The 27,506-nt window shown below is 40.8% G+C and overlaps 1 protein-coding gene across 3 annotated transcripts in view; it reads left to right on the top strand.

The window, feature by feature from the left end:
• Positions 1-27,506, top strand: part of ITGA8 (integrin subunit alpha 8) — a 184,592-nt gene that overhangs the window by 137,895 nt on the left and 19,191 nt on the right. For all 3 annotated transcript variants that reach the window (XM_053572185.1, XM_053572183.1, XM_053572184.1), the window contains 2 exons: positions 3,092-3,220; positions 7,327-7,440. In XM_053572185.1, coding sequence (XP_053428160.1) covers positions 3,092-3,220; positions 7,327-7,440 — 243 coding nt within the window. The remainder of the gene's footprint in view (positions 1-3,091; positions 3,221-7,326; positions 7,441-27,506) is intronic.

Here is a 27,506-nt window from a genome sequence, read left to right on the forward strand (position 1 = left end):
AATGGGTTCAACTATTATTTACATTTCTTGGATAACTTCTTCAATTCTGCTTGCTTTGTTTTGGTTTTTGAAATAATTTCTGGAATACCATGTGAGGAAACTGGTTTGCAAGCCATTTGAAGACCATGTGTTTAAAAATGGCATCCTTTCTTTGTAAACATGTTACAAAAAGAAAAAAAGACATGTTTTATCAATCCTGATATGGGGTGTGTTAATTTTCTAGCTCAGAGTAAGCCCCATGCTTTATTGAGAGACCACTTATAAATATTTGAAACACCCTAATAGGATGGCTTTTTATTTAGACACAAGGTCTACCCTGTGAAAATACATGGGAAGTTAGAGTTTTTGTCTTTGGGGGAACATCGTTTTACTTCTCCTATTATTGCTATTAATACTAGGCTGTAACTTGGGAATAAAGAATGATTCCCTAGTTCTTTTCAGCACCTTTTCTCTGTGGTTCCCTACTGAGTTAGCCTCTGTAGTGTAACTGTTAGCAACCTATAAAGAAAAGAAAAAGGGCACATGATTCATATCAAAGCAAAAACTACACCTATGTGCATGCTCACACACACATTATGCAATAGGAGGTACGTGGATGTGAGAGGTTAGGCATTTCAACATTCTCTATTTTGTAAGCTCACTTTTTATCTTATGCTGTAAAGGCTTTTCTGTGGGATCCTCCATCACTGAGCATCTATGAGCAACCCTTGGGCTCATCCTCCTCTCTATGCCAGGCCTGGCCATGGTCCTGGAATCTTCCAGCACCTGTGGACCTGGCCCGTCTAAGGCCTCCCCTCACCTCCACACACTCCATCATCCTAGGGCTTCAGCCACTGGTCTTCGCCATCCTTGGGACATTCCGCTCAGCACCCCTCTCTCCTCCAATTCAATCTCCTATTTTTATGTTGCTTTTCTTCCTCTCTCTCTCTCTGCTGGGCTTTTCCTTCCTTGGTATGAATACTTTCTCTGAGGCAGTCCACCCACCCTACTCTCAAGACCTCCTTTGGCCAAACATGGAATCCCTGATGCGTTCCATGGAATACCCGTTTACAAGCCACCTTAATCTCCCTTCTCCAACATCTTTCCAAGTTCACACCCTGAAAATCTCCATCACACACAGTTCCACAGTCTGGCTGCTCTATCTGTTGTCCTGATGGTACCATCATGGCAGATTGATGATGGTAAATGCTCACAGGACAGCGAACATCACATGGAACCTGCCGCTCCGATGATCACTCCTTCCTTTTCTCCTCATTGCCTTCTCCAAACCTTCACTCCCCTTCCTGTACCTCCTTCCAGTCTCTCTGCCATTACTGTTGGTAGGTGACCTTAAAAGAGCCTCTTCAGAGGATCCGCATTCCCATCACACACCTTCTAGTCATCTCTCTCCCATCCTCAGCTCCTCCCAACACTCTCCAAGGATGGAGGGTTCTCCCTTCAGCTCCGACGTTAACTCTGCTATGTTAAGTATAGGAATTACTATCCCATAAGAATGACAGAAGGATTTAAGGTCATAGCTTTTCAAGTATAATATAATGATCTGTGTGTCCAAATCCATCCACCCTTTAGCCACTGCAGTTCAATTTCTGCCTGCACCAATGTCCACTCAGGAAGGGATGTCCATAATTTCTTAATGGACAAATTCAGTGTATACTGTTGGTCCTCAACCTGCTCTGCACCTCCGCAGGAATTGGCCTTCTTAGCATGCCATTATTTTTGCAATTTTCTTTTCCTTAGGTTCTACAAAGTCACTCTTTCCTGGGTTGCCTCTTACACCTGATTTCCTTGTATGACTTTTCCTTCTCAAATCACCTTCATCTCCCTGTTTCTTAGCACGTCCTGGGAGATTGTATGTGACCCTATGCTTTGCATTTTATGTTTTCCCACTGGACAACTCGGAGCAGGTAGCAGGCAGCTATGGTGCAGCTGGACAGGAACAGGAGGCACAGGGCAAGCTTGGGGACCATCAGGCAGCGTCTTGGGAGTGTGCCGGGGCAGTCAGGAAAGAAGAGCAGGGAGGCCGGTCACGAGGGCTCTTGGTGACAGATGAGTCTGGAGAAACAAAGGACACTGCCAGCACATAAGGACCTGTGCGCGCCCTACTGACGAGTCTGACCTCTGTCTCTCTGTCTGTCCCGTAGATTTTCCCAGGTCCCTCTGACCTACTGAGCCCTATCACTGCATCTTTTTGGGGGTGCAGTGTAGGGATTTCTCTGTTTCATTTCATAGAGACGAGCCACTACAATTGCTCCCTTGAACATAAAGAGAAACTGTGACAAGGAAGACATCATTCTCAGTGGCAGCGAGGAGCAAAAAGCAAGCTTTTTATATTCTGTGGGGCTGAAATAAAGAATGTTAGTGGGATAATTATGTGTGATTTATCGGAACTCTCAAAATATTTATTGAGCCATCAGATGTACCCAGCATGGAACCTGAGATAAAATCATTGCATTCTGGAACACTTTGAAATACAAACTCAGGGCTGAAAATAAGGCTCATTCCAGTACAATGTGCTTGTAGCGTGCTTTGGGAAAGTCGTTTTCATGAGGACATGGTTGTCTTTGGAAGGAGCACTTCTCATCTGCACAGGAACAGGGACTCAGCTGTGTGGATGTCAGGTCCCCGGGCAGGTCAGGCTGTTTTGGCAAGTGAAGCTGGCACCCCAATTTTCTACCAGCTCGGGTGATCCACCTCCCCACACAGACTGTTCCTCAGTTTAACCAGCCCCATTCTATGATGGGAGGAAAGTAACAACAGAATAATGACTCACTCCTAAAAAGTCACCTCTGTGTTTTTCCTTCCTTAAGGGGAAATGACTTCTGCTTAAAATCTTCTCTGTACAAGATAAACTTCCCAGGAATGCATTCCCCTGGCTTCACGAGTTGCTGTAATTGGAGAGAAAAAAGTCTTGTTCCTTGTCAGCGCAGGTCATTTTGCTGTTGAATATGCTGCTGGTAAATAACAACGTGTCCGAATTGTCACGTGAACCATATTCCACTGAGGAAAAAATATTACCTGGAGGTCAAGGTTAATGAAAAGGTAACGACCGCTCGTGCGATTGTGTGTGACATCTCCTGCTTTGTGTTTGCAGCCCGCGGCTCCCCCAGAAGACACCCCTGAGCTTAGCGCTTTTTTGCGAAACTCCACCATCCCTCATCTTGTCAGGAAGAGGGATGCGCCAACATTTGAGTTCCACAGACAAAGCCCAGCTAAGATCCTGGTGAGTTAAACATTGCACTGGACAGAACTCCCAGTGACAGATGGTTTTCACTTAAAGTATTGTTTTTAGCCTTCCAGACTCAGGAAACACAGATGCAAACTAACAGGCTCGTTAGTTTCATCCCAGAGACGCCCTAGCCAGAAAGAGTAGTTCATTCTCTTTTTGAAAGACCCAAGCCCCAAAAGAACACCCCCTCCCCAAAGCACCTGCCTCTCCTTGAGTTCAAAGCCCAGGAAAATTCATCCAGGGGGGTCCCTGGCTCAGCTATCAGATGACACAGAAAAGCCATGTGAGTTTTGAGGAAGACAAAATGGACTGGCACATGGACAACCAGGGAAATCTAAGTTGATTTCCTCTGTATTCATGAACTCCCACGTTTACCTTGAATTAAGTATCTTTAAAAAAAGACAAAAGCCTAGCAAAATATAGAAACCTCTGATAATCCCAACTATTTATATCAGTCCAACAAAATAGGATGACGCCATAATGGATTGCTCACAGTCCTGAAAATCCTGACTATGTCACAGTCATGTGGAACAGCTTTTATTACCCTACTAGGATATTAGGATGAAGTAGATGCAAGTCCTAGTGTGTCACTGATAGAAAATTTTCAGGAACCAGGTTTTCGGTTTGGGATAATAGAAAAGCTTTGGAGTTAGGCAGGAGGGATAATTGTACAATGTTGTCAATATACTGAATGCCACTGCATTACACACTTAAAAGCGGTTAAAATGGTTTTGAAAGAAGTGTTTTAAACATTCTCTGACATTCATTTACTTCACCTTAACAGTAAAACATGTTTCAAACACAAGAATGGACAGGAAAGTGCAATGACCAACCTAGTCTAGCTTAAATAATCAGTGAAACTTACAACTAAGGAGCATTTATTAGAATAGAAGTATCTGAAATTACATGGCAGGAAGTTATAACAATAGGGAAATTATGATTCAAGTACCTGTACATTTTTTATGACCATGTTTTTTAAAAAACGTAAAGGGAAGAAATGTGTATATGTTTTCTTTTAGAATAAATTAATAAAACCCTATATATTATCATTTTTAAAACAGGTTCTGGGGGAACAATAGAAAACAAAAATTGACATCTGTAGAATTCTAACATGCTCTACATGTGCAGAACTAAACATTTGGAAAATCAAGATTCACACCAATCTGCGGTGCATCTTACAAGGGTACATGTAAAACTTAGTAAATGTAGAATATAATTGTCTTAACACAATAACTAAGAAAATGCCAGGTAGGCTATGTTAACCAGTGTGATGAAAATGTGTCAAACTGTTTATAAAACCAGTGTATGGAGCCCCCTGATCGCATTAATGTACACAGGTATGATTTAATATTAATAAAAAAAAAGATTAAAGAACTAAAAAAAAAAAAGAAAATCAAGATTCAAATGCTTTTCAATTTCTATTTCATTGTACATTCATGAGTACACTGAGGCCATGGAGATTAATGACTAAAATTCTTTGGAAACTGCTATGCATTTGGATTGGAGGGTCAAATTTTTTTTTCCTTCTATTGTTTCTCATTAAATATTTTGGCTGTAAGATCATTTTTTGACTTCTGATTATCATAGACACGTTATTTACTCGCAGATGAGGGCCGAGGTGATCCTTGATTTCTGCGTCTGACTCTGTCCACTCATGTATTCATTCTTTTTCTCTCGTTTGGGTTCAAATATTGCGAGTCATTTGCCTCCACATGTCCTGAAGTCAAAACAACTCTGGGGAGAGAGTGATTATGCAAAGTTTATTCTAAAATCAAAAGCTAAATAAGACCTCCTACAGTTTATGTTTAGTTAAAAACAACTTACTGAATCACATTTCTGATTAGGAATCTGAACTTGCAAAATGCCAACATCAGTGCTGGGATCATAATTTCCAATTTGCATGAGAAAAATTCATACTGATCACACAGGGCAGTAATTTCTCCGCCACCGAACCATTTTCTCTCCTCTCTCCTCATGGCCGCCTGCTGCCTTTTCAAACTGTTGCGTCCATCTCCCTTCCATCCAGACTTTCCTGTCTTCCCCTCCCCGGCTCAGCTCACAGCGCCTTACCTGTCTTAACTCCTTCCAGACTGCGGGACTATCAGCCACTTCCTCAAATTATCACATCCCTCAAATTCTTCCCAAACATCTCTTCCGCTTCTCTCCTTGCATTTGACAGGCCCCCTCTTAGAATTTCTCTTCTAAGACTTCTCTCTCTGCCTGTTGTCCAAGGCCCTTGCACCTCAGACTCCTTCTCCAGACCTTTCCTTTTTTTCTCCTGTTGGCTTTTGCCTTTTAGGGGACATTTCTTGCGTGACTGTAACTACAGCCATTCCGAGGGGCCTCCTGCCCTTTCAGTCTTTCCCAGCTGTGTCCAGGGCTTCAGGGGGTGGTCTGGATGTCTTTTAACCCCCTCAGCCCTTGTGCATCCAAAGCTTCTGTGTTCACCCCCGCCCCCAAATGTTCCTTCTCTCTGGAATTGCCACCCTCAGGAGCGCCACACCCACCCTCTCGGTTCTCATGCCGTGAGCTCCCTCCACTCCTGCCCTGTCCAACCTTCGTGCATTAGCCACCAAGCAGGGTTCTACTTTCCACGCTTCTCCTAAGCGCGTCTTCCTCTCTCCATCCCTGCCGCCTCCGTTCAGGGCTTCAGCCTCAACCCCGGGGGCTCTTGAGCTTGTCACCTCCTGCCCCTCCTCTGTCTCCTCACACACAACCTGTCCCCGTCAAATACAAACCCGATCAGACCTTTTGATCTAAAAGCCTGGCCGGCCCCCCGTGCCTTCTCAGCAGAACTCAGCAGCGGTGGGGCGATTCTTCGTCACTTTCTCCTGCAGCTCCTTCATCTCCACCTGTCCCCCTCGCCTCCCTAGAGCCTGCTTTTACTTTCTTGAACACACCCTGGTCTTCTATAACAAAACATGGGTCAGTCATCCTGTTCCGCTGGGGAATTCATCTAACGCTTCAAGGCTCATTCCAAGCATTGCCTTCCCCAGAGTCCGCCAGAGCTAACTGGATCCCCTCTCCAGGGAATTTATAGCATCCACAACCTTGGCTCCCTTCTAGCCTCCAGCTGCTGGGATGAGCGTGTCAGTCCTCCCAGGAGCCACGAACCACAGGGCTTTCAGAATTCCTGCTCCTGTTGTGAGGACCGCAGTGCCCAGCCCTGGTAGTACAAGGACAGGCCAGTCACCTGTGTTTGGAAACATCATGTAAAAATCAGTCTTCCTGGAATTTATCAGACACACATCACGAACCACTTTGTAGAGAACTCTGAGATCTCACAAAAGGTTCTCAGGCTAGTACGTCTCTTAGGTTATTTTGTGGTTTATCAGTTTTGTTAAAGTGAAATGACTCAGTTAACTGCTTCCCATAATATTCAAAAAACTGTTTCTGGAGCACCAGTAGGTTAGTACCCAGTTCATGAAACAGTAAAAATAAATGAACAGGGGCTACAAGGTGAATGCAAGTCCATGAGGGAGTATAGAGAGGTATATATTCCATGCATGACACACTGAAAATGGACTGGGATGTGTCCATCTGTTTTCAAATTCTCAGCGCTGGGGACAGGAAAAGTCAGCAGAGGCCACAAAATGAATTCATAGCTGTGAAAATCCGATTTGATAGGTAGAATGTCACCGTTAATGAGTACCTTCCAGGAAGATGTGCTTCAGATGTTAAAGCAACCGTAGAAACTAGTTAAATACGCGGTCTAATGGGCGTAATTCCCAGGAGGAGCTCCTTTACAAGCAGAAGTAATTTTGACAGAGAGAAGGATGTCATGGCAGGAACGCTGGTCAGTGGGTCAGGACCTTTGAGGCTAATATCTGGACTTGCTTAGTCCAGCATCAGATGTTGTTAAATGATGCCAAATTTGACCTTGCCCTTGGTCTCCCACTTTCTCTGTTACTGCTCAAGGTGACACGTCATTAGTACTCAGCTGTGTTTTCTTGGTTGTTTCAAAGTATCGTTCTTTATTTAAATTAATATTTTATGAATAAGGCTGCTGATGAAATAAATTGTAAATAAAGTGGCTTCCGTGTCGATTGTCTGCCACTCCTTACAGACATTGATGTGTTCCTCCTGTTTGTTTTTTGCAGAATTGTACAAATATTGAGTGTTTACAAATCTCCTGTGCGGTGGGACGATTAGGAGGAGGAGAAAGTGCCGTCCTGAAAGTCAGATCAAGGCTATGGGCCCACACGTTCCTCCAGGTAACAAAAACAGACAAAAGCACCAAAGCACATACAGACACCTCTCCTAGGTTCTTCTCCAATGCTCAGCAGGAAGCCTTCTTTAAAAGACTTGTAACGTTTTGAAAAAATGTTTCAAATTTTAACTTACTTTTTTGTTTTCGGTTTTGTTTTTGCAGTTTTTGGCCAGGGCTGGGTTTGAACCCACCACCTCCGGCACGTGGAGCCGGCGCCCTACTCCTTTGAGCCACAGGCGCCACCCAAATTTTAACTTACTTTTTAAATGGGTCCGTCTTTTTTAAAACTTGAATTTTTTAAATTTTTGTAGACTTTAAAATTGCTTTACATTTTTTAAATGTAAAATATTTATTAATTTTTAAATCTTTTAAAGGAAATTTATATGGAGGGGCTGAGCCAGGATGAAGTGGTTCTTTTTCCCAGCAGGTGAAGACAATTTAAATATCCCAAGTCCCTCAGACCTTCAGATGGTAGATTTAAACCGGTACAGTAGAGCTTATCTGTAGGTCCAGCTACTTGGGAGGTTGAGGCAGGAGGATCACTTGAGCCCATGAGTCTAAGACCAGCCTGAGAAATATAGTGAGAGCCTGTCTCTTTAAGGGAAAAAAAAAAAGGATAATTGATTTTAAAAAATGTTCTCAGCTCTCAGTATATGCCCAGGGCTAGGCCCAGAGTGGGTCAATGAAAGTGTGATGAATGTGAGAACACAGTTCAAGCCATCTGTCCAGAAAAGTAAAAAATAGAAATCAATTTAGACGAGACAGGAGATTGTTCTAGAAAGTTCCTCTTGTCGGATAGTTCTGCTGTGTGGGCTCCAATAAAAGTTTAAAATCTCTCTCAGACTGGGAAAATGAAGTTTTTCCTTTCAGAAAGTGTTATTATTTAAGTGATACTACTGTGTTATCACTTTGTTGTTTGGGAGGAGATTTAAAAGGAAAAAAAAAAAAAACACTAAATTACAACTCCTGCTATGTTTGCACATTCCTGCTCAGATCTGGGTTATTCCCAATTTCATTTGGTTCATTGCACCATAGAAAATCAGGTGGTAGAATCCTCCTGAGTCTAGCTAGAAACAAAGAATTTTGTATCTCTAGAGTTTTAGGTTGTCTCTGCCTTGCACTAATTCTAGAGCCTCACAAATCTTATTGACTATATTTTAAAAATAAATGTGAGGAAAGTTCAAGTTATTTTTTTCAAGTTTTTTAAAAAAGATTCTTGTGAAGCCTTCTTTTTTTCCTTCTTTTTATTTTTCTTTTTTAACCTAAGGGAGGGTTTCTCAACCTCTCACTGTAAATATTTGAACTAAATAATTATTGCCCAATTATAAGACATTTAGTGTCATTACAGGATGTTTAGCAGTGTCCCTGGCCTCTTTCTCATAGATGCCAGTGGTAAACCCACCCCAGCAGTGACAACCAGAAATGTCTCCAGACACTGCCAGTGTCCTCTGGGGACAAAGTTGCTCCCAGTTTTGAACTGTTTACCTAAGGAGAGGTATGACACCCAATGTATTTGATTCTTTTTTTTTTTTTTTAAGTCAAACCATTATTTATTCATTCACTCAACATACACCATATTTATGGGGCACCTACCGTGTGCCAGGTGCTGTGTTAGGGTCTCTAGTTACAGGTGGCAGTGACAAAGTACACATATCACTGAGCTGTGATCTCAGTGCAGAGAGTCCAAAAATGCGCAGATGAATAGACACCTGATGAGTGTCAGGAACAAAGTGAAGCAGGGTAATGGGGTCAGGGGAGTGCGCTGAAGAGTCAGGAGGGGGCTGCTTCTACTGGTAGAGTGGGCCCTAGGAGAGCCTGGTGAGGAGGTGACATGGAGCTGAGACCCAAGTCACAGACAGCCCCATAGGCAGGACTCCAGACAGAACTACTGTCAGTGCAAAGGCCCTGGGGCCAGAACACTTCTGACACATTCCAGGAACAATGAAGACGGATGTGTTTGTATTACCATAGATGAGATAGTGGAATTATAGGAATTATTTACCTTGGAAAGGAGCATAGATTTTATTCTAAGTGCAGTAAAAAAAGACAAAAAAAAAAACCTAACCTAGGAAGTGACGGAATAATAATTATGTTTTTGAAAGAACAAGAGTGAATAGGTAGATGTGTGGTCTAACAAAGGAATGCTATACAGCAGTAAGAAGGAATGAATCAAACACATTAACATAGGTGAATCACAGGAACATGATATTGAGTTTAAAATGCAAGTCATGTAGGATTCCACTCACATAAAGCTCAAAAACAAGCAAAACTAAGCTGTATACTGGCAAAAAACCTTTCAGAGGAAAACATAGGAATGGAAACACAGAATTCAGGAATGTTTCCTCAACATCAGCAGTAGGCATGCCAATGTTCATCTTGGTGTTTTCTCTATCACTGTGTCATAAATGGTCACTTATATTTACCCAATATTTAATAAAATAGATTTTAAAGGACAATGCCGGAAGCATTGAGACAGTTTGGAAGCTGTTGCGATCATCCAGGAGGAAATGGTGGTGGATTAAACTAGGGAAGAACAGTAGAGCCGGTGAGATGAGGTGTGAGGCAGGAGTTACTCCAGAGGAAACACTAACAGAACTTGTTGAATTTATTGTGAGAGGAGAGAAAGGAATCCAGTGACCATTTTTCACCTAAGCCAAACGGTGTGGAAGACTTGCAGAAACCTGTTTTAGGAGAGGAAGCCAAGAGTTCTGTTTTATTAGAAGATACTGTATTAGTCACCTCTTGCTGCGTAACAAATTTCCCCAAATATCTTGAAGTTTAAAAATAACATGCATGCATCCTTTTACTCTGAGTCAGGAGTCTGGATACAGCTTAGCTAGGTGATTCTGGTTCAGTGCCACTCATGAAGTTAGAGTTGCGATGTCAGCTGGGGTCACAGTCACCTGAAGGCTTGACTGGGGAGGAGGCTCCAGTCACAGATGGCTCAGGGACGTGCCTGACAGGTGGGTGCTCAGGGCCCTACTATGTAGCCCTTTCTATAGCACTGCTTGAGTGTACTCCTACCATGGAGACTCGCTTCCCCCAAGCAAATGAGCCAGGAGAGAGCAAAGATTTTGTTTTTTATGACCTAGCCTAACATTCTGTTATTTCCACAATGTCCTCTTGTTTGTACGTATCAGCCACATTCATTATGAGAGGGTCCCACACAAGGGTATGAATAACCCAAGGGCCATCTGGGAGGCTCCCTACCACAGAGGCATTAACCAACTCTTGAATTTCCTTTTGGATGAAATTTGTCTAGAAGCAAATCCTATATTTTTCTATAGTCAGATGTAAGCCGGGAAAAAGTTACATTCTCAATCCTGATGATCAATAGTTTCCTAGGGCTGATAACAAAGGACTACAAACTATATGATGTAAAACAACCAAATTTGTTGCTTCATGGTTCAAAAATCCAGAAGTTCAAAACCAAGGTATCATCAGGTTGGTTCCTTCTGGAGGCTTCAGCAGGGGTAGGGAACCTACAACCTCCGGATCTCCAAGTGTGGCCCCTCAACTGAATCCAAACTTCACAGAGCAAATCCCTTTATTCAAAACATTTGTTCTGTAAAATCTGGATTTGTTCAAAAGGCTAGACTTAAGGATGCAGAAGGCTACATGTGGCCCTACACTCCAGGTTCCCCATCCCTGCCAGATCAACCCATCCCATGTCTCCCTCCTGACTTCTGGAGTTTGCCAGTAATCCATGGCACTCACTGGCTTATAGACACATCATTCCAGTCTCTTCCTTCTTCTCCATCACCTTCTCCTATGAGTTCTTGTGTCTTCTCCTTTGCTGTCTCTTCTAAGGACACTCTTACTGGTTTTAGAGCCTACCTAATCCTAGTATAATGTCGTCAAACCTTAACTAAATTATATCTCAAAGACCCTTATTCCTAGTAAAGTCATATTACAAGATTCTAGGTGAATGTGAATTTCTAAGGGATCTTACTAATCCCATTTCAATCCACAATCTTACATTAGCAAAGCATTACTCTGTTTTGTCATAGTATTGTGATAATCTCCCTTATCTAATGGATAATCTTCTTACAATACTTCACCAAACTTACTAATGTGAGAGGAAGTAATTAATTAGGGTTCCAGTCATTTTTGTTGTGATTCTGTTTTCTTTCTGTTTGCTGTATAATTGTTCCATCTACTTTCACACACATCATCACTAACCTTGGGCAAAATTATGAATCAGAATAAAGTCAGTATAGATGCTACTGCATCTTTGATAAACACTGGCAAAAGTTTAGGTGTGAACATATGGGTGAGCATGGTTTTGAATTTTATATACATATATCTATATGTGAAACTGCCTATTGGCAAAGTGTTGTGTAAACTATGGACGTGTATTAGAATCAAGTTCTAGGATCAATGGCCCTGCTTTAAGTTACACAGAATCTATTTTCTGTGTCTTTGGCGGATCAATCCTGTTCTAGCCCGGTTGTATTGAAGGACTCGTAACGGTCATGGGGCTCCATTTGTGAAATGAAGAGATTGGACTAAAGGCTCCTTTTAGTCCTAAAAATGCACTGGTTTTACGGGCAATTTGCAGGGAGCCTCTTCTAATAAGTTATTTATGGTGTTTATTCTGCTTAGCTTGAGTCAGCAATAACACTGTGTGTTTTATTAATAGCCTACTTCCATATGGTGTTGACACTCTGGTTGACTCAGAACAGACTCAATGGTTCTCTAAACTTAGGGAACAACCAGCTAATCTTTCCAAAGAGGTCTGTCTGTCTGAAAATAGCCAGGTTACTATTGAGTGAGTGCTGCGTAGTTAGCTACAAGCACCATGACAAATGCTTATACTGTATACAGATGACTCATTTAATTCTTATAGCAGTTCTCTGTGATATGTACTATTATTGTCAACTGCATTTTGCAGATGACCAAAACTGAGACATAGGGATTAAGTAGCCTTCCCATGGTCACCTACCTGGTAAGAGAGAGAATCGTGAGCTTTTGTCCTGTGACCCTCTCGTATGTTATTATACTACACTATAACTAAAGATAATTACATTATAACTGCCTTCTGTAGATTTTATACCATGAGTACTATACTGCAGATTGCTAAGCTATAACTCCTGTATTACAAGTTACCACAGGGTGTCCCAAAGGTTACCATACATGCACAGGGAAAGTGGGAAATTGTAGCTAAATGCACCTTTATTTACAAAATATTTGTTATAAAATTTTATAAAGTCTTTTTCTATGTGTTGATATATAAATATAGAAATGTTAAAATATAAAATAGGAATTGTTAATGTTTGCTGTTTATGGTGAGCTTTGGGACACCGTGTATACTATAACTACTATATACAGATTGTTTAAATACCATGCATTAAAGCGTCATAACTTTTTCAAGGATATATAAATTGTACAACCAGCAAAGAAAACATTTTATAACTCTTGAATTGGACCATTCAATACAGTAGTAATAGCCACACATGGCTGTTGAAATCGAAAGTATTTCAACTGAACACAATTGATAGTTCATTTCCTCAGTTTCACTAATCATGTCTCAAGTGTTCAAGAGTCACAGTGCCTAGCTACTGGATTGATTAAGAGCATTTGCATCACTGAAGTAAGTGCTAGGGGATGGCACTGTGTTATAATGTTAAAGAAGTATATTTCCCTTCAAAAATGCAGGATTAGATCATACAGTCATTTGACACATTTATGAATACAGACCTGGATTGTGTTTAATATTAGTTCAAGGACTTTCTCATGTCCCCATACACAGTAAGAACAAAGCTCACTTTTGCCTCATAAGAGTGTCATCCCCCACCAATAAACCTCTCTTCCCTAACTGTAACTGATGGGAGGGGTGTGTCCCAGTGAAGGGAGGAAAGACCCTGAACTCACTAAGTAGGTTCTTGGCTTCATGCTGGAAAGAATTCAAGTGTAAGCCAACCAGCCACAGGAAGGTTTATTGAAACAGAGGCAGACAACAGATCCTGCCCCATAGACAGAGCAGGGGGATTTCTTATGGGGCAATGGTGACATTTTTGCATGTTCAAAAATCCCACTGGGAAACAGCTATACGTGATGGGCATTGTCTTGTGATCAGATAGCAAAGGTAAACAACTGTCACAGAATGGCAAGTGCAAATAGTTTGTCAGTTGTCTGGTTTAGTAATTCATCTATGTTCAGGTGGTCGCAGGCTGGTGACTTGCTGGCACCTCCCTCATTCAGGGTGGTTGGCAACTAACATGGGTCAGGATGGCTGCCCTTAGGCTCTGTTGACCTTCCTTTTCTGCCCTATCCCTACATCACAGTGTTACAGATTTGAATAAACACAGCAGCCTCTTGTTTTCCCCAGTAGCCAAGAAAGGCAACAACACAATCTGATGTGCAGACCAAGGTGCAACATGGGTTGCCTTTACTTCAACCTGATATAACCATGAAACACACAAGTAAATTTTTGGATTCAGAACTGCTGAGCAAATAGAAACACTGAAATTCTCATATATGCAATTAAAAAAAACACTTGCGGAGTTATATTTAGAAGTTTTATGGGAGACAGAAGGGGAGGAATGTTCCGAGAAAACATATGTACAGTTGATACTAGAGTGTGAGGTCCTCAAGGGCAGGAGGAATGTTTCCTTTGTCATTTATTTATTCATTTATTTTTAGAGACAGAGTCTCACTATGTCACCAATCACAGCTCACAACAACCTCAAACTTATTCCTGGTAAAGTTCATATTACAAGATATTAAGTGATTCTCTTCCCTCAGCCTCCCAAGTAGCTGGGACTATAGGTGCCCACCAAAACAGATTGTTTTGGTGGCCTGGGCTGGGTTCGAACCCACCCATCTTGGTGTATGTGGCTGGCTACAGGTGCCACCAGTGTTTCCTTTGTTTTTGTTTTTGTTTTTGTTTTTTTTTATTGTTGAAGATTCATTGAGGGTACAATAAGCCAGGTTACACTGATTGCAATTGTTAGGTAAAGTCCCTCTTGCAATCATGTCTTGCCCCCGTAAAGTGTGACACACACCAAGGCCCCACCCCCCTCCCTCCTTCCCACTTTCTGTTTCCTCCCCCCATAACCATAATTGTCATTAATTGTCCTCATATCAAAATTGAGTACATAGGATTCATGCTTCTCCATTCTTGTGATGCTTTACTAAGAATAATGTCTTCCACGTCCATCCAGGTTAATATGAAGGATGTAAAGTCTCCATTTTTTTAACTGGCTGAATAGTATTCCATGGTATACCTATACCACAGTTTGTTAATCCATTCCTGGGTTGGTGGGCATTTAGGTTGTTTCCACATTTTGGCAATTGTAAATTGAGCTGCAATAAACAGTCTAGTACAAGTGCCCTTATGATGAAAGGATTTTTTCCCTTCTGGGTAGATGCCCAGGAATGGGATTGCAGGATCAAATGGGAGGTCTAGGTTGAGTGCTTTGAGGTTTCTCCATACTTCCTTCCAGAAAGGTTGTACTAGTTTGCAGTCCCACCAACAGTGTAAAAGTGTTCCCTTCTCTCCACATCCACGCCAGCATCTGCAGTTTTGAGATATTGTGATGTGGGCCATTCTCACTGGGGTTAGATGATATCTCAGGGTTGTTTTGATTTGCATTTCTCTAATATATAGAGATGATGAACATTTTTTCACGTGTTAGCCATTCGTCTGTCGTCTTTAGAGAAAGTTCTATTCATGTCTCTTGCCCATTGATATATGGGATTGTTGGCTTTTTTCATGTGGATTAATTTGAGTTCTCTATAGATCCTGGTTATCAAGCTTTTGTCTGATTGAAAATATGCAAATATCCTTTCCCATTGTGTAGGTTGTCTCTTTGCTTGGGTTATTGTCTCCTTAGCTGTACAGAAGCTTTTCAGTTTAATGAAGTCCCATTTGTTTATTTTTGTTGTTGTTGCAATTGCCATGGCAGTCTTCTTCATGAAGTCTTTCCCCAGGCCAATATCTTCCAGTGTCTTTCCTATGCTTTCTTGGAGGATTTTTATTGTTTCATGCCTTAAATTTAAGTCCTTTATCCATCTTGAATCAATTTTTGTGAGTGGGGAAAGGTGTGGATCCAGTTTCAGTCTTTTACATGTAGACATCCAGTTCTCCCAACACCATTTATTGAATAGGGAGTCTTTCCCCCAAGGTATGTTCTTGTTTGGTTTATCGAAGATTAGGTGGTTGTAAGAAGTTAGTTTCATTTCTTGGTTTTCAATTCGATTCCAAGTGTCTATGTCTCTGTTTTTGTGCCAGTACCAGGCTGTCTTGAGCACTATGGCTTTGTAATACAGACTAAAATCTGGTATGCTGATGCCCCCAGCTTTATTTTTGTTACAGAGAACTGCCTTAGCTATACGGGGTTTTTTCCGGTTCCATACAAAACGCAGAATCATTTTTTCCAAATCTTGAAAGTACGATGTTGGTATTTTGATAGGAATGGCATTGAATAGGTAGATTGCTTTGGGAAGTATAGACATTTTAACAATGTTGATTCTTCCCATCCATGAGCATGGTATGTTCTTCCATTTGTTAATATCCTCTGCTATTTCCTTTCTGAGGATTTCATAGTTTTCTTTATAGAGGTCCTTCACCTCCTTCGTTAGGTATATTCCTAAGTATTTCATTTTCTTTGAGACTATGGTGAAGGGAGTTGTGTCCTTAATTAGCTTCCCATCTTGACTGTTATTGGTGTACACAAAGGCTACTGACTTGAGGACATTGATTTTATATCCTGAAACATTACTGTTATTTTTTGATGACTTCTAGGAGTCTTGTGGTTGAGTCTTTGGGGTTCTCTAAGTATAAGACCATGTCATCAGCAAAGAGGGAGAGTTTGACCTCCTCTGCTCCCATTTGGATTCCCTTTATCTCCTTGTCTTGCCTAATTGTATTGGCTAGAACTTCTAGCACTACGTTGAATAGTAAAGGTGACAGGACAACCTTGTCTGGTTGCAGTTCTAAGAGGAAAAGCTTTCAGTTTTACTCCATTCAGTAAAATATTGGCTGCGGGTTTGTCATAGATAGCTTCAATCAGTTTTAGAAATGTGCCACCTATGCCTATACTCTTCAGTGTTCTAATTATAAAAGGATGCTGGATTTTATCAAATGCTTTTTCTGCATCTATTGAGAGGATCATGTGATCTTTATTTTTGCCTCTGTCAATATGGTGGTTAACGTTTATAGACTTGCATATGTTAAACCAGCCTTGCATCCCTGGGATGAAGCCTACTTGATCATGATGAATGACTTTTTTGATGATAAGCTGTAATCTATTGGCTAGGATTTTGTTGAGAATTTTTGCATCTATATTCATGAGTGAGATTGGTCTGAAATTCTCCTTTTTGTTTGGGTCTTTTCCTGGTTTTGGTATCAGGGTGATGTTTGCTTCATAGAATGTGTTGGGGAAGATTCCTTCTTCCTCAATTTTTTGGAATAATTTCTGCAGTACAGGAATAAGCTCTTCCTTGAAGGTTTGATAGAATTCTGGAGTGAAGCCATCTGGACCAGGGCATTTTTTAGTTGGAAGCTTTTTTATTGTTTCTTTGATCTCAGTGCTTGAAATTGGTCTGTTCAGGAGCTCTATTTCTTCCTGGCTGAGTCTAGGGAGAGGGTGTGATTCCAAATATTGATCCATTTCTTTCACATTGTCAAATTTCTGGGCATAGAGTTTCTGGTAGTATTCAGAGATGATCTCTTGTATCTCTGTGGGATCAGTTGTTATTTCCCCTTTATCATTTCTGATTGAGGTTACTAGAGATTTTACTTTTCTATTCCTCGTTAGTCTGGCCAATGGTTTATCTATTTTATTTATTTTTTCAAAAAACCAACTACTTGTTTCATTAATTTTCTGAATGATTCTTTTGTTTTCAATTTCGTTGATCTCCGATTTGATTTTGGATATTTCTTTTCTTCTTCTGAGTTTAGGCTTAGATTGTTCTTCTTTTTCCAATTCCATAAGATCTCTTGTGAGATTGTTGATGTGCTCTCTTTCTGTTTTTCGAATGTAGGCATCTAAAGCGATGAATTTTCCTCTCAAAACTGCTTTTGCAGTATCCCACAGGTTTTGGTAGCTTGTGTCTTCATTGTTGTTATGCTCAAGGAAGTTAATGATTTCCTGTTTTATTTCTTCCTGCACCCATCTGTTATTCAACAGAAGATTGTTTAATTTCCATGTCTTTGGGTGGGGTCGAGCATTTTTGTTAGAGTTGAGTTCCACCTTTAGTGCCTTATGGTCTGAGAAGATACAAGGTAAAATTTCAATTCTTTAGATTCTGTTAATATTTGTTTTGTGTCCCAGGATATGATCAATTTTGGAGAATGTTCCATGGGGTGATGAGAAGAATGTATATTCTTTATCTTTGGGGTGGAGTGTTCTATATGCGTCTATCAAGCACAGTTGTTCTAGGGTCTCATTTAAATCTCTTATATCCTTGTTTAATTTCTGTTTAGAGGATCTGTCCAGCTCTGTAAGAGGAGTGTTAAGGTCCCCTGTTATTATGGTATTATCAGATATCATATTGCTCAGACTGAGTAAGGTCTGTTTCAAGAATCTAGGAGCATTTAAGTTGGGTGCATAAATATTTAGCATTGAAATGTCTTCTTGTATTTTTCTCTTGACCAATATAAAGTGACCATCTTTGTCTTTTTTGACTTTAGTTGCTTTAAATCCACATGTATCTGAAAATAAGATTGCAACTCCTCTTTTCTTCTAAATTCCATTTGCCTGAAAAATTGTCTTCCAGCCCTTGACTCAGAGCTTTAATTTGTCTTTTGAAGCCAGGTGTGTTTCTTGCAGACAGCAAATGGATGGCTTGTGTTTTTTAATCCAGTCAGCCAATCTATGTCTCTTCAGTGGGGAATTCAAGCCATTAACATTTATTGAGATAATTGATAAGTGTGGTAGTATTCTATTCATCTTATTTGGTGAGAGTCCATTGCTTAGTTTTATCTTTTGCATCAGTGTGGAGGTTAGGTTCTGTCCTTTAATTTCTGAGTTCTTACTTTGCTGCTGATCCATTGTGGTGGTCAGTGTGCAGAACAGGTTGAAGTATTTCCTGTAGAGCTGGTCTTGTTGTGGCGAATTTCCTCAATGTTTGTATATCCGTAAATGATTTGATTTCTCCATCAATTTTTTTTTTTTTTTTTTTTTTTTATTGTTGGGGATTCATTGAGGGTACAATAAGCCAGTTACACTGATTGCAATTGTTAGGTAAAGTCCCTCTTGCAATCATGTCTTGCCCCCATAAAGTGTGACACACACTAAGGCCCCACCCCACTCCCTCCCTCTCTCTTTCTGCTTCCCCCCCCATAACCTTAATTGTCATTAATTGTCCTCATATCAAAATTGAGTACATAGGATTCATGCTTCTCCATTCTTGTGATGCTTTACTAAGAATAATGTCTTCCACTTCCATCCAGGTTAATACGAAGGATGTAAAGTCTCCATTTTTTTTAATGGCTGAATAGTATTCCATGGTATACATATACCACAGCTTGTTAATCCATTCCTGGGTTGGTGGGCATTTAGGCTGTTTCCACATTTTGGCGATTGTAAATTGAGCTGCAATAAACAGTCTAGTACAAGTGTCCTTATGATAAAAGGATTTTTTTCCTTCTGGGTAGATGCCCAGTAATGGGATTGCAGGATCGAATGGGAGGTCTAGGTTGAGTGCTTTGAGGTTTCTCCATACTTCCTTCCAGAAAGGTTGTACTAGTTTGCAATCCCACCAGCAGTGTAAAAGTGTTCCCTTCTCTCCACATCCACGCCAGCATCTGCAGTTTTGAGATTTTGTGATGTGGGCCATTCTCTCTGGGGTTAGATGATATCTCAGGGATGTTTTGATTTGCATTTCTCTAATATATAGAGATGATGAACATTTTTTCATGTGTTTGTTAGCCATTCGTCTGTCGTCTTTAGAGAAAGTTCTATTCATGTCTCTTGCCCATTGATATAAGGGATTGTTGGCTTTTTTCATGTGGATTAATTTGAGTTCTCTATAGATCCTGGTTATCAAGCTTTTGTCTGATTGAAAATATGCAAATATCCTTTCCCATTGTGTGGGTTGTCTCTTTGCTTTGGTTATCGTCACCTTAGCTGTACAGAAGCTTTTCAGTTTAATGAAGTCCCATTTGTTTATTTTTGTTGTTGTTGCAATTGCCATGGCAGTCTTCTTCATGAAGTCTTCCCCCAGGCCAATATCTTCCAGTGTTTTTCCTATGCTTTCTTTGAGGATTTTTATTGTTTCGTTCCTTAAATTTAAGTCCTTTATCCATCTTGAATCAATTTTTGTGAGTGGGGAAAGGTGTGGGTCCAGTTTCAGTCTTTTACACGCAGACATCCAATTCTCCCAACACCATTTATTGAATAGGGAGTCTTTCCCCCAAGGTAAGTTCTTGTTTGGTTTATCGAAGATTAGGTGGTTGTAAGATGTTAGTTTCATTTCTTGGTGTTCAATTCGATTCCAAGTGTCTATGTCTCTGTTTTTGTGCCAGTACCATGCTGTCTTGACCACTATGGCTTTGTAGTACAGACTAAAATCTGGTATGCTGATGCCCCCAGCTTTATTTTTGTTACTAAGAACTGCCTTAGCTATACGGGGTTTTTTCCGGTTCCATACAAAACGCAGAATCATTTTTTCCAAATCTTGAAAGTACGATGTAGGTACTTTGATAGGAATGGCATTGAATAGGTAGATTGCTTTGGGAAGTATAGACATTTTAACAATGTTGATTCTTCCCATCCATGAGCATGGTATGTTCTTCCATTTGTTAATATCCTCTGCTATTTCCTTTCTGAGGAGTTCATAGTTTTCTTTATAGAGGTCCTTCACCTCCTTCGTTAGGTATATTCCTAGGTATTTCATTTTCTTTGAGACTATGGTGAAGGGAGTTGTGTCCTTAATTAGCTTCTCATCTTGACTGTTATTGGTGTATACAAAGGCTACTGACTTGTGGACATTGATTTTATATCCTGAAACATTACTGTATTTTTTGATGACTTCTAGGAGTCTTGTGGTTGAGTCTTTGGGGTTCTCTAAGTATAAGATCATGTCGTCAGCAAAGAGGGAGAGTTTGACCTCCTCTGCTCCCATTTGGATTCCCTTTATTTCCTTGTCTTGCCTAATTGTATTGGCTAGAACTTCCAGCACTATGTTGAATAGTAAAGGTGACAGAGGACAACCTTGTCTGGTTCCAGTTCTAAGAGGAAAAGCTTTCAGTTTTACTCCATTCAGTAAAATATTGGCTGTGGGTTTGTCATAGATAGCTTCAATCAGTTTTAGAAATGTGCCACCTATGCCTATACTCTTCAGTGTTCTAATTAGAAAAGGATGCTGGATTTTATCAAATGCTTTTTCTGCATCTATTGAGAGGATCATGTGATCTTTATTTTTGCCTCTGTTAATATGGTGGATAACGTTTATGGACTTGCGTATGTTGAACCAGCCTTGCATCCCTGGGATGAAGCCTGCTTGATCATGATGAATGACTTTTTTGATGATAAGCTGTAATCTATTGGCTAGGATTTTGTTGAGAATTTTTCCATCTATATTCATGAGTGAGATTGGTCTGAAATTCTCCTTTTTGTTTGGGTCTTTTCCTGGTTTTGGTATCAGGGTGATGTTTGCTTCATAGAATGTGTTGGGGAAGATTCCTTCTTCCTCAATTTTTTGGAATAATTTCTGCAGTACAGGAATAAGCTCTTCCTTGAAGGTTTGATAGAATTCTGGAGTGAAGCCATCTGGACCAGGGCATTTTTTAGTTGGAAGCTTTTTTATTGTTACTTTGATCTCAGTGCTTGAAATTGGTCTGTTCAGGAGGTCTATTTCTTCCTGGCCAAGTCTAGGGAGAGGGTGTGATTCCAAATATTGATCCATTTCCTTCACATTGTCAAATTTCTGGGCATACAGTTTCTGGTAGTATTCAGAGATGATCTCTTGTATCTCTGTGGGATCAGTTGTTATTTCCCCTTTATCATTTCTGATTGAGGTTACTAGAGATTTTACTTTTCTATTTCTAGTTAGTCTGGCCAATGGTTTATCTATTTTATTTATTTTTTCAAAAAACCAACTCCTTGTTTCATTAATTTTCTGAATGATTCTTTTGTTTTCAATTTCATTGATCTCTGATTTGATTTTGGAGATTTCTTTTCTTCTACTGAGTTTAGGCTTAGATTGTTCTTCTTTTTCCAATTCCATAAGGTCTCTTGTGAGATTGTTGATGTGCTCTCTGTCTGTTTTTCGAATGTAGGCATCTAAAGCGATGAATTTTCCTCTCAAAACTGCTTTTGCAGTATCCCACAGGTTTTGGTAGCTTGTGTCTTCATTGTTGTTATGCTTAAGAAAGTTAGTGATTTCCTGTTTGATTTCTTCCTGCACCCATCTGTTATTCAACAGAAGATTGTTTAATTTCCATGCCTTTGGATGGGGTCGAGCATTTTTGTTAGAGTTGAGTTCCACCTTTAGTGCCTTATGGTCTGAAAAGATACAAGGTAAAATTTCAATTCTTTTGATTCTGTTGATATTTGTTTTGTGTCCCAGGATATGATCAATTTTGGAGAATGTTCCATGGGGTGATGAGAAGAATGTATATTCTTTATCTTTGGGGTGGAGTGTTCTATATGCGTCTATCAAGCATAATTGTTCTAGGGTCTCATTTAAATCTCTTATATCTTTGTTTAATTTCTGTTTAGAGGATCTGTCCAGCTCTGTAAGAGGTGTGTTAAAGTCCCCTGTTATGATGGTATTATCAGATATCATATTGCTCAGACTGAGTAAGGTCTGTTTCAAGAATCTGGGAGCATTTAAATTTGGTGGATAGATATTTAGAATTGAAATGTCTTCTTGTTGTAGTTTTCCCTTGACCAATATAAAGTGACCATCTTTGTCTTTTTTGACTTTAGTTGCTTTAATTCCACATGTATCTGAAAATAAGATTGCAACTCCTCTTTTCTTCTGAATTCCATTTGCCTGAAAAATTGTCTTCCAACCCTTGACTCGGAGCTTTAATTTGTCTTTTGAAGCCAGGTGCGTTTCTTGCAGACAGCAAATGGATGGCTTGTGTTTTTTAATCCAGTCAGCCAATCTATGTCTCTTCAGTGGGGAATTCAAGCCATTAACATTTATGGAGATAATTGATAAGTGTGGTAGTATTCTATTCGTCTTATTTGGTGAGAGTCCATTGCTTAGTTTTATCTTTTGCATAGTGTGGAGGTTAGGTTCTGTCCTTTGATTTCTGAGTTCTTACTTTGCTGCTGATCCATTGTGGTCGTCAGTGTACAGAACAGGTTGAAGTATTCCCTGTAGAGCTGGTCTTGTTGTGGTGAATTTCCTCAATGTTTGTATATCCGTAAATGAGTTGATTTCTCCATCAATTTTGAAGCTTAGCTTAGCAGGGTACAGAATTCTGGGCTGGAAATTGTTCTGTTTAAGTAGATTAAAGGTAGATGACCATTGTCTTCTTGCTTGGAAAGTTTCATTAGAGAAGTCTGAGGTCACTCTGATGGATTTGCCCCTGTAGGTCAACTGGCGCTTACTCCTGGCAGCTTGCAGAATCTTTTCTTTTGTCTTGACTTTGGACAGGTTCATCACAATGTGTCTTGGAGAAGCTCGGTTAGAGTTGAGGCGACCTGGGGTCCGATAGCCCTCTGAAAGCAGTGTGTCAGAATCTTTGGTGATGTTTGGGAAGTTTTCTTTTATAATATTCTCTAGTATGGCTTCCATTCCTCTGGGGCATTCTTCTTCCCCTTCTGGAATTCCTATAACTCGTATGTTGGAACGTTTCATAAAGTCCCATAATTCTGACAGTGAACGTTCTGCTTTCTCTCTCTTCTTTTCTGCCTCTTTTACTATCTGAGTTATCTCAAAAACTTTGTCTTCTACCTCTGAAATTCTTTCTTCTGCATGGTCTAACCTGTTGCTGATACTTTCCATTGCATCTTTAAGTTCCCTGATTGACTGTTTCATTTCCTTCAGCTCTGCTATATCCTTTTTATATTCTTCATATCGTTCATCTCTGATTTGATTCTGTTTTTGGATTTCCTTTTGGTTATTTTCCACTTTATTAGCAGTTTCCTTCATTGTTTCCATCATTTCTTTCATTGTTTTCAACATGTGTATTCTAAATTCCCTTTCTGTCATTCCTAACATTTCTGTATAGGTGGAATCCTCTGCAGTAGCTACCTCATTGTCCCTTGGCGGGGTTGTTCTGGACTGGTTCTTCATGTTGCCTGGAGTTTTCTGCTGATTCTTCCTCATGAGTGATTTCTTTTATCTGTTTCCTTGCCCTAATTTTCCTTTCACTTCCTCTTGCTCTTTAAGTTCTTGTGCCTGTGGACTAAGGGTTACAGGACCAGAAAGGTGAGAAGGTTGAAGAGCAAAAAAGGGATGAATGAAAGGAGGACCGAGTGATAAGAAAAAAAAAGAAAGATAGAGAAAGGAGGGGGGTAGGGATAAGGAATATTGACAAAAAGAAGAGAAGCACAGAAAGAGGGAGACAGGGCAATATAGGTGTACAGTAGGGTACTTTGACACAACCTTAAAAAACCCCACCTTCTGGGGGTTGGGTGCCCAGTTGGGTGGTTCCCTTGAGGTCAGCAGCTCTTTGCTAACCTGGTCAGACACAGTACCCCACCACCACCAAGTAGAGAGGAAAGACAAAAATGCTATAAATCAAACCAAAACAAGCAAACAGAAAACTTTATGGCGATAAAATTGGGTGAAAAACCAAGTGATAGTGGTAGAAACACTAGCAAAAATGAAGTTGTAGTTATTAAAAAAGGCAACAATGGGAAATTATAATTAAACTAGAAAAATTGAGAAAGAAAAAGGGATCTGTATGGAAAAGATTGAAATTAAGAAACAAAAGAACATCAACAACGTCAAAATAAACAAACAAAAAAGCCCAACCAAACAAAAAAAAAGAAAAAAAAAATACACAACCAAAAACAAAGCAGTTTGTATATGTTGTTGAATATTGTCTGGGCAACACGTGGTCTTTTGGGGTATGAGCTGTTAGTCACAGTTCTGATACGACTGGAGGCTGCTGATTTCTCAGACCCCAGCAGGTAGACACCCTAAATCTCTCTTCAGCCCACTTAAAAGGCACTTTGAACTTGTAAACTTGCTGAGCAGAAGCTTTCCCAGCTTTCTCGCTGGAATCACTGCTGAAGTGGCTATCCACTTACTCAGTGTGCCAAAACCGGTCTCACTCTGCCCCTGAGGGATAGGGCTGCAAGGCGGCTCAGACCCCACCCTTAGGCTACTTGGTTGCTGGGTTACCAGCTCCCACCCGTTTCTAGCTCTGCGACCCTGAGGGCGGAGCTTGCCGGGGCAGATCACTGACAATGGATCCGTGTGACCCACTGCCAAACACTATTAGCTCCGTCTGGCTCAGCGGCTCAGACTGGGGCCCTAGACAACGGCCAAAGTTCTCCGCACTCCCACTCAGGCCTTCCCCAAGGCAGTTCAACTCAGTGCCAAGTCCAAGGACATCAAAAGAGTTCACAGGTAAGGCCTTTCTGGTTTGCAGTCTCGCTGCTACTGAACTTACAGTTGTGGGCGGGTTTAGACGGGTTGAACACACGCGACCACTTGCCGGTTTTCCACTGTTTTAGTCCTCCTCTTGGGGTCCAGAAGTCTCTCGCTGACTCCCTGTATCCTCATAGGAGTGATGATAGGCAGTTCCCACCAGCCAGAGATGCCTGGAGTCCTATCTCCCCAGACTCCTCTCCATCAATTTTGAAGCTTAGCTTAGCAGAGTATAGAATTCTGGGCTGGAAATTGTTCTGTTTAAGTAAATTAAAGGTAGATGACCATTGTCTTCTTGCTTGGAAAGTTTCATTAGAGAAGTCTGAGGTCACTCTGATGGATTTGCCCCTGTAGGTCAACTGGCGCTTACTCCTGGCAGCTTGCAGAATCTTTTCTTTTGTCTTGACTTTGGACAGGTTCATCACAATGTGTCTTGGAGAAGCTCGGTTAGAGTTGAGGCGACCTGGGGTCCGATATCCCTCTGAAAGCAGTGTGTCAGAATCTTTGGTGATATTTGGGAAATTTTCTTTTATAATATTCTCTAGTATGGCTTCCATTCCTCTGGGGCATTCTTCTTCCCCTTCTGGAATTCCTATAACTCGTATGTTGGAACGCTTCATAAAGTCCCATAATCCTGACAGTGAATGTTCTGTTTTCTCTCTCTTCTTTTCTGCCTCTTTTACTATCTGAGTTATCTCAAAAACTTTGTCTTCTACCTCTGAAATTCTTTCTTCTGCATGGTCTAACCTGTTGCTGATACTTTCCATTGCATCCTTAAGTTCCCTAATTGACTGTTTCAGTTCCTTCAGCTCTGCTATATCCTTTTTATATTCTTCATACTGTTCATCTCTTATTTGATTCTGTTTTTGAATTTCCTTTTGGTTATTTTCCACTTTATTAGCAGTTTCCTTCATTGTTTCCATCATTTCTTTCATTGTTTTCAACGTGTATTTTAAATTCCCTTTCTGTCATTCCTAACATTTCTTTATAGGTGGAATCCTCTGCAGTAGCTACCTCATGGTCCCTTGGCGGGGTTGTTCTGGACTGGTTCTTCATGTTGCCTGGAGTTTTCTGCTGATTCTTCCTCATGAGCGATTTCTTTTATCTGTTTCCTTGCCCTAATTTTCCTTTCACTTCCTCTTGCTCTTTAAGTTCTCGTGCCTGTGGACTAAGGGTTACAGGACCAGAAGGGTAAGAAGGTTGAAGAGCAAAAAAGGAATGAAAGAAAGGAGGACTGAGTGATAAGAAAAAAAAAGAAAAATAGAGAAAGGAGAGGGGGTGGGTAAAAGGAATACTGACAGAAAGAAGAGGGGCACAGAAAGAGGGAGACAGAGCAATATAGGTGTACGGTAGGGTACTTTGATACAACCTTAAAAAAAAACCACCTTCTGGGGGTGCCCAGTTGGGTGGTTCCCTTGAGGTCAGCAGCTCTTTGCTAACCTGATCAGACACAGTACCCCACCTCCACCAAGTAGAGAGGAAAGACAAAAATGCTATAAATCAAACCAAAACAAGCAAACAGAAAACTTTATGGGATAAAATTGGGTAGAAAATCAAATACTAGTCATAGAAACACTAACAAAAATGAAGTTCTAATTATTGAAATAGGCAGCAATGGGAAATTATAATTAAACTAGAAAAATTGAGAAAGAAAAAGGATCTGTATGGAAAAGGTTGAACTTAAAAAACAAAACAACAATCCACAACATCAAAATAAACAAAAAAAAACAACCAAACCAAAAAAAAAAAAAAAAAAACAAAGCAGTATGTATATATTATTGAATATTGTCTGGGCAACATGTGGTCTTCTGGGGTATGAGATGTTAATCACAGTTCTGATACGACTGGAGGCTGCTAGTTTCTCAAACCCCAGCAGGTAGACACCCTAAATCTCTCTTCAGCCCACTTGAAAGGCACTTTGAACTTGTTCACTTGCTGAGCAGAAGCTTTCTCAGGGAAGTGCTTGTCGCTGGAATCACTGCTGAAGTGGCTATCCACTTACCCTGTGTGCCAAAACTGGTCTCCCTCTGCCCCCAAGGGTTAGGGCTGCAAGGCGGCTCAGACCCTGCCCTTAGGCTACTTGGTCGCTGGGTTACCAGCTCCCACCCAATTCTTGCTCTGTGACCCTGAGGGCGGAGCTTGCCGGGGCAGATCCCTCACAATGGTGCCTGTGACCCAAAGCCAAACACTATTAGCTCCGTCTGGCTCAGCGGCTCAGACTGCGGCCCTAGACAAAGGCCAAAGTTCTCTGCACTCCCGCTCAGGCTCTCCCCAAGGCAGTTCAGCTGAGTGCCAAGTCCAAAGACACCAAAACAGTTCACAGGTAAGGCCTTTCTGGTTTGCAGTCTCACTGCTACTGAACTTACAGTTGCGGGCGGGTTTAGACGGATTTAACACACGCGACCACTTGCCAGTTTTCCACTGTTTTAGTCCTCCTCTTGGGGTCCAGAAGTCTCTCGCTGACTCCCTGTATCCTCTCAGGGGTGATGATAGGCAGATCCCACCAGCCAGAGATGCCTGGGGTCCTATATCCCCAGACTCACGGTGCCCAGATGCAAGGAA

This window comes from Nycticebus coucang, chromosome 20, assembly GCF_027406575.1.
Source record: "Nycticebus coucang isolate mNycCou1 chromosome 20, mNycCou1.pri, whole genome shotgun sequence".
NCBI classification, from domain to species: domain Eukaryota; kingdom Metazoa; phylum Chordata; class Mammalia; order Primates; family Lorisidae; genus Nycticebus; species Nycticebus coucang.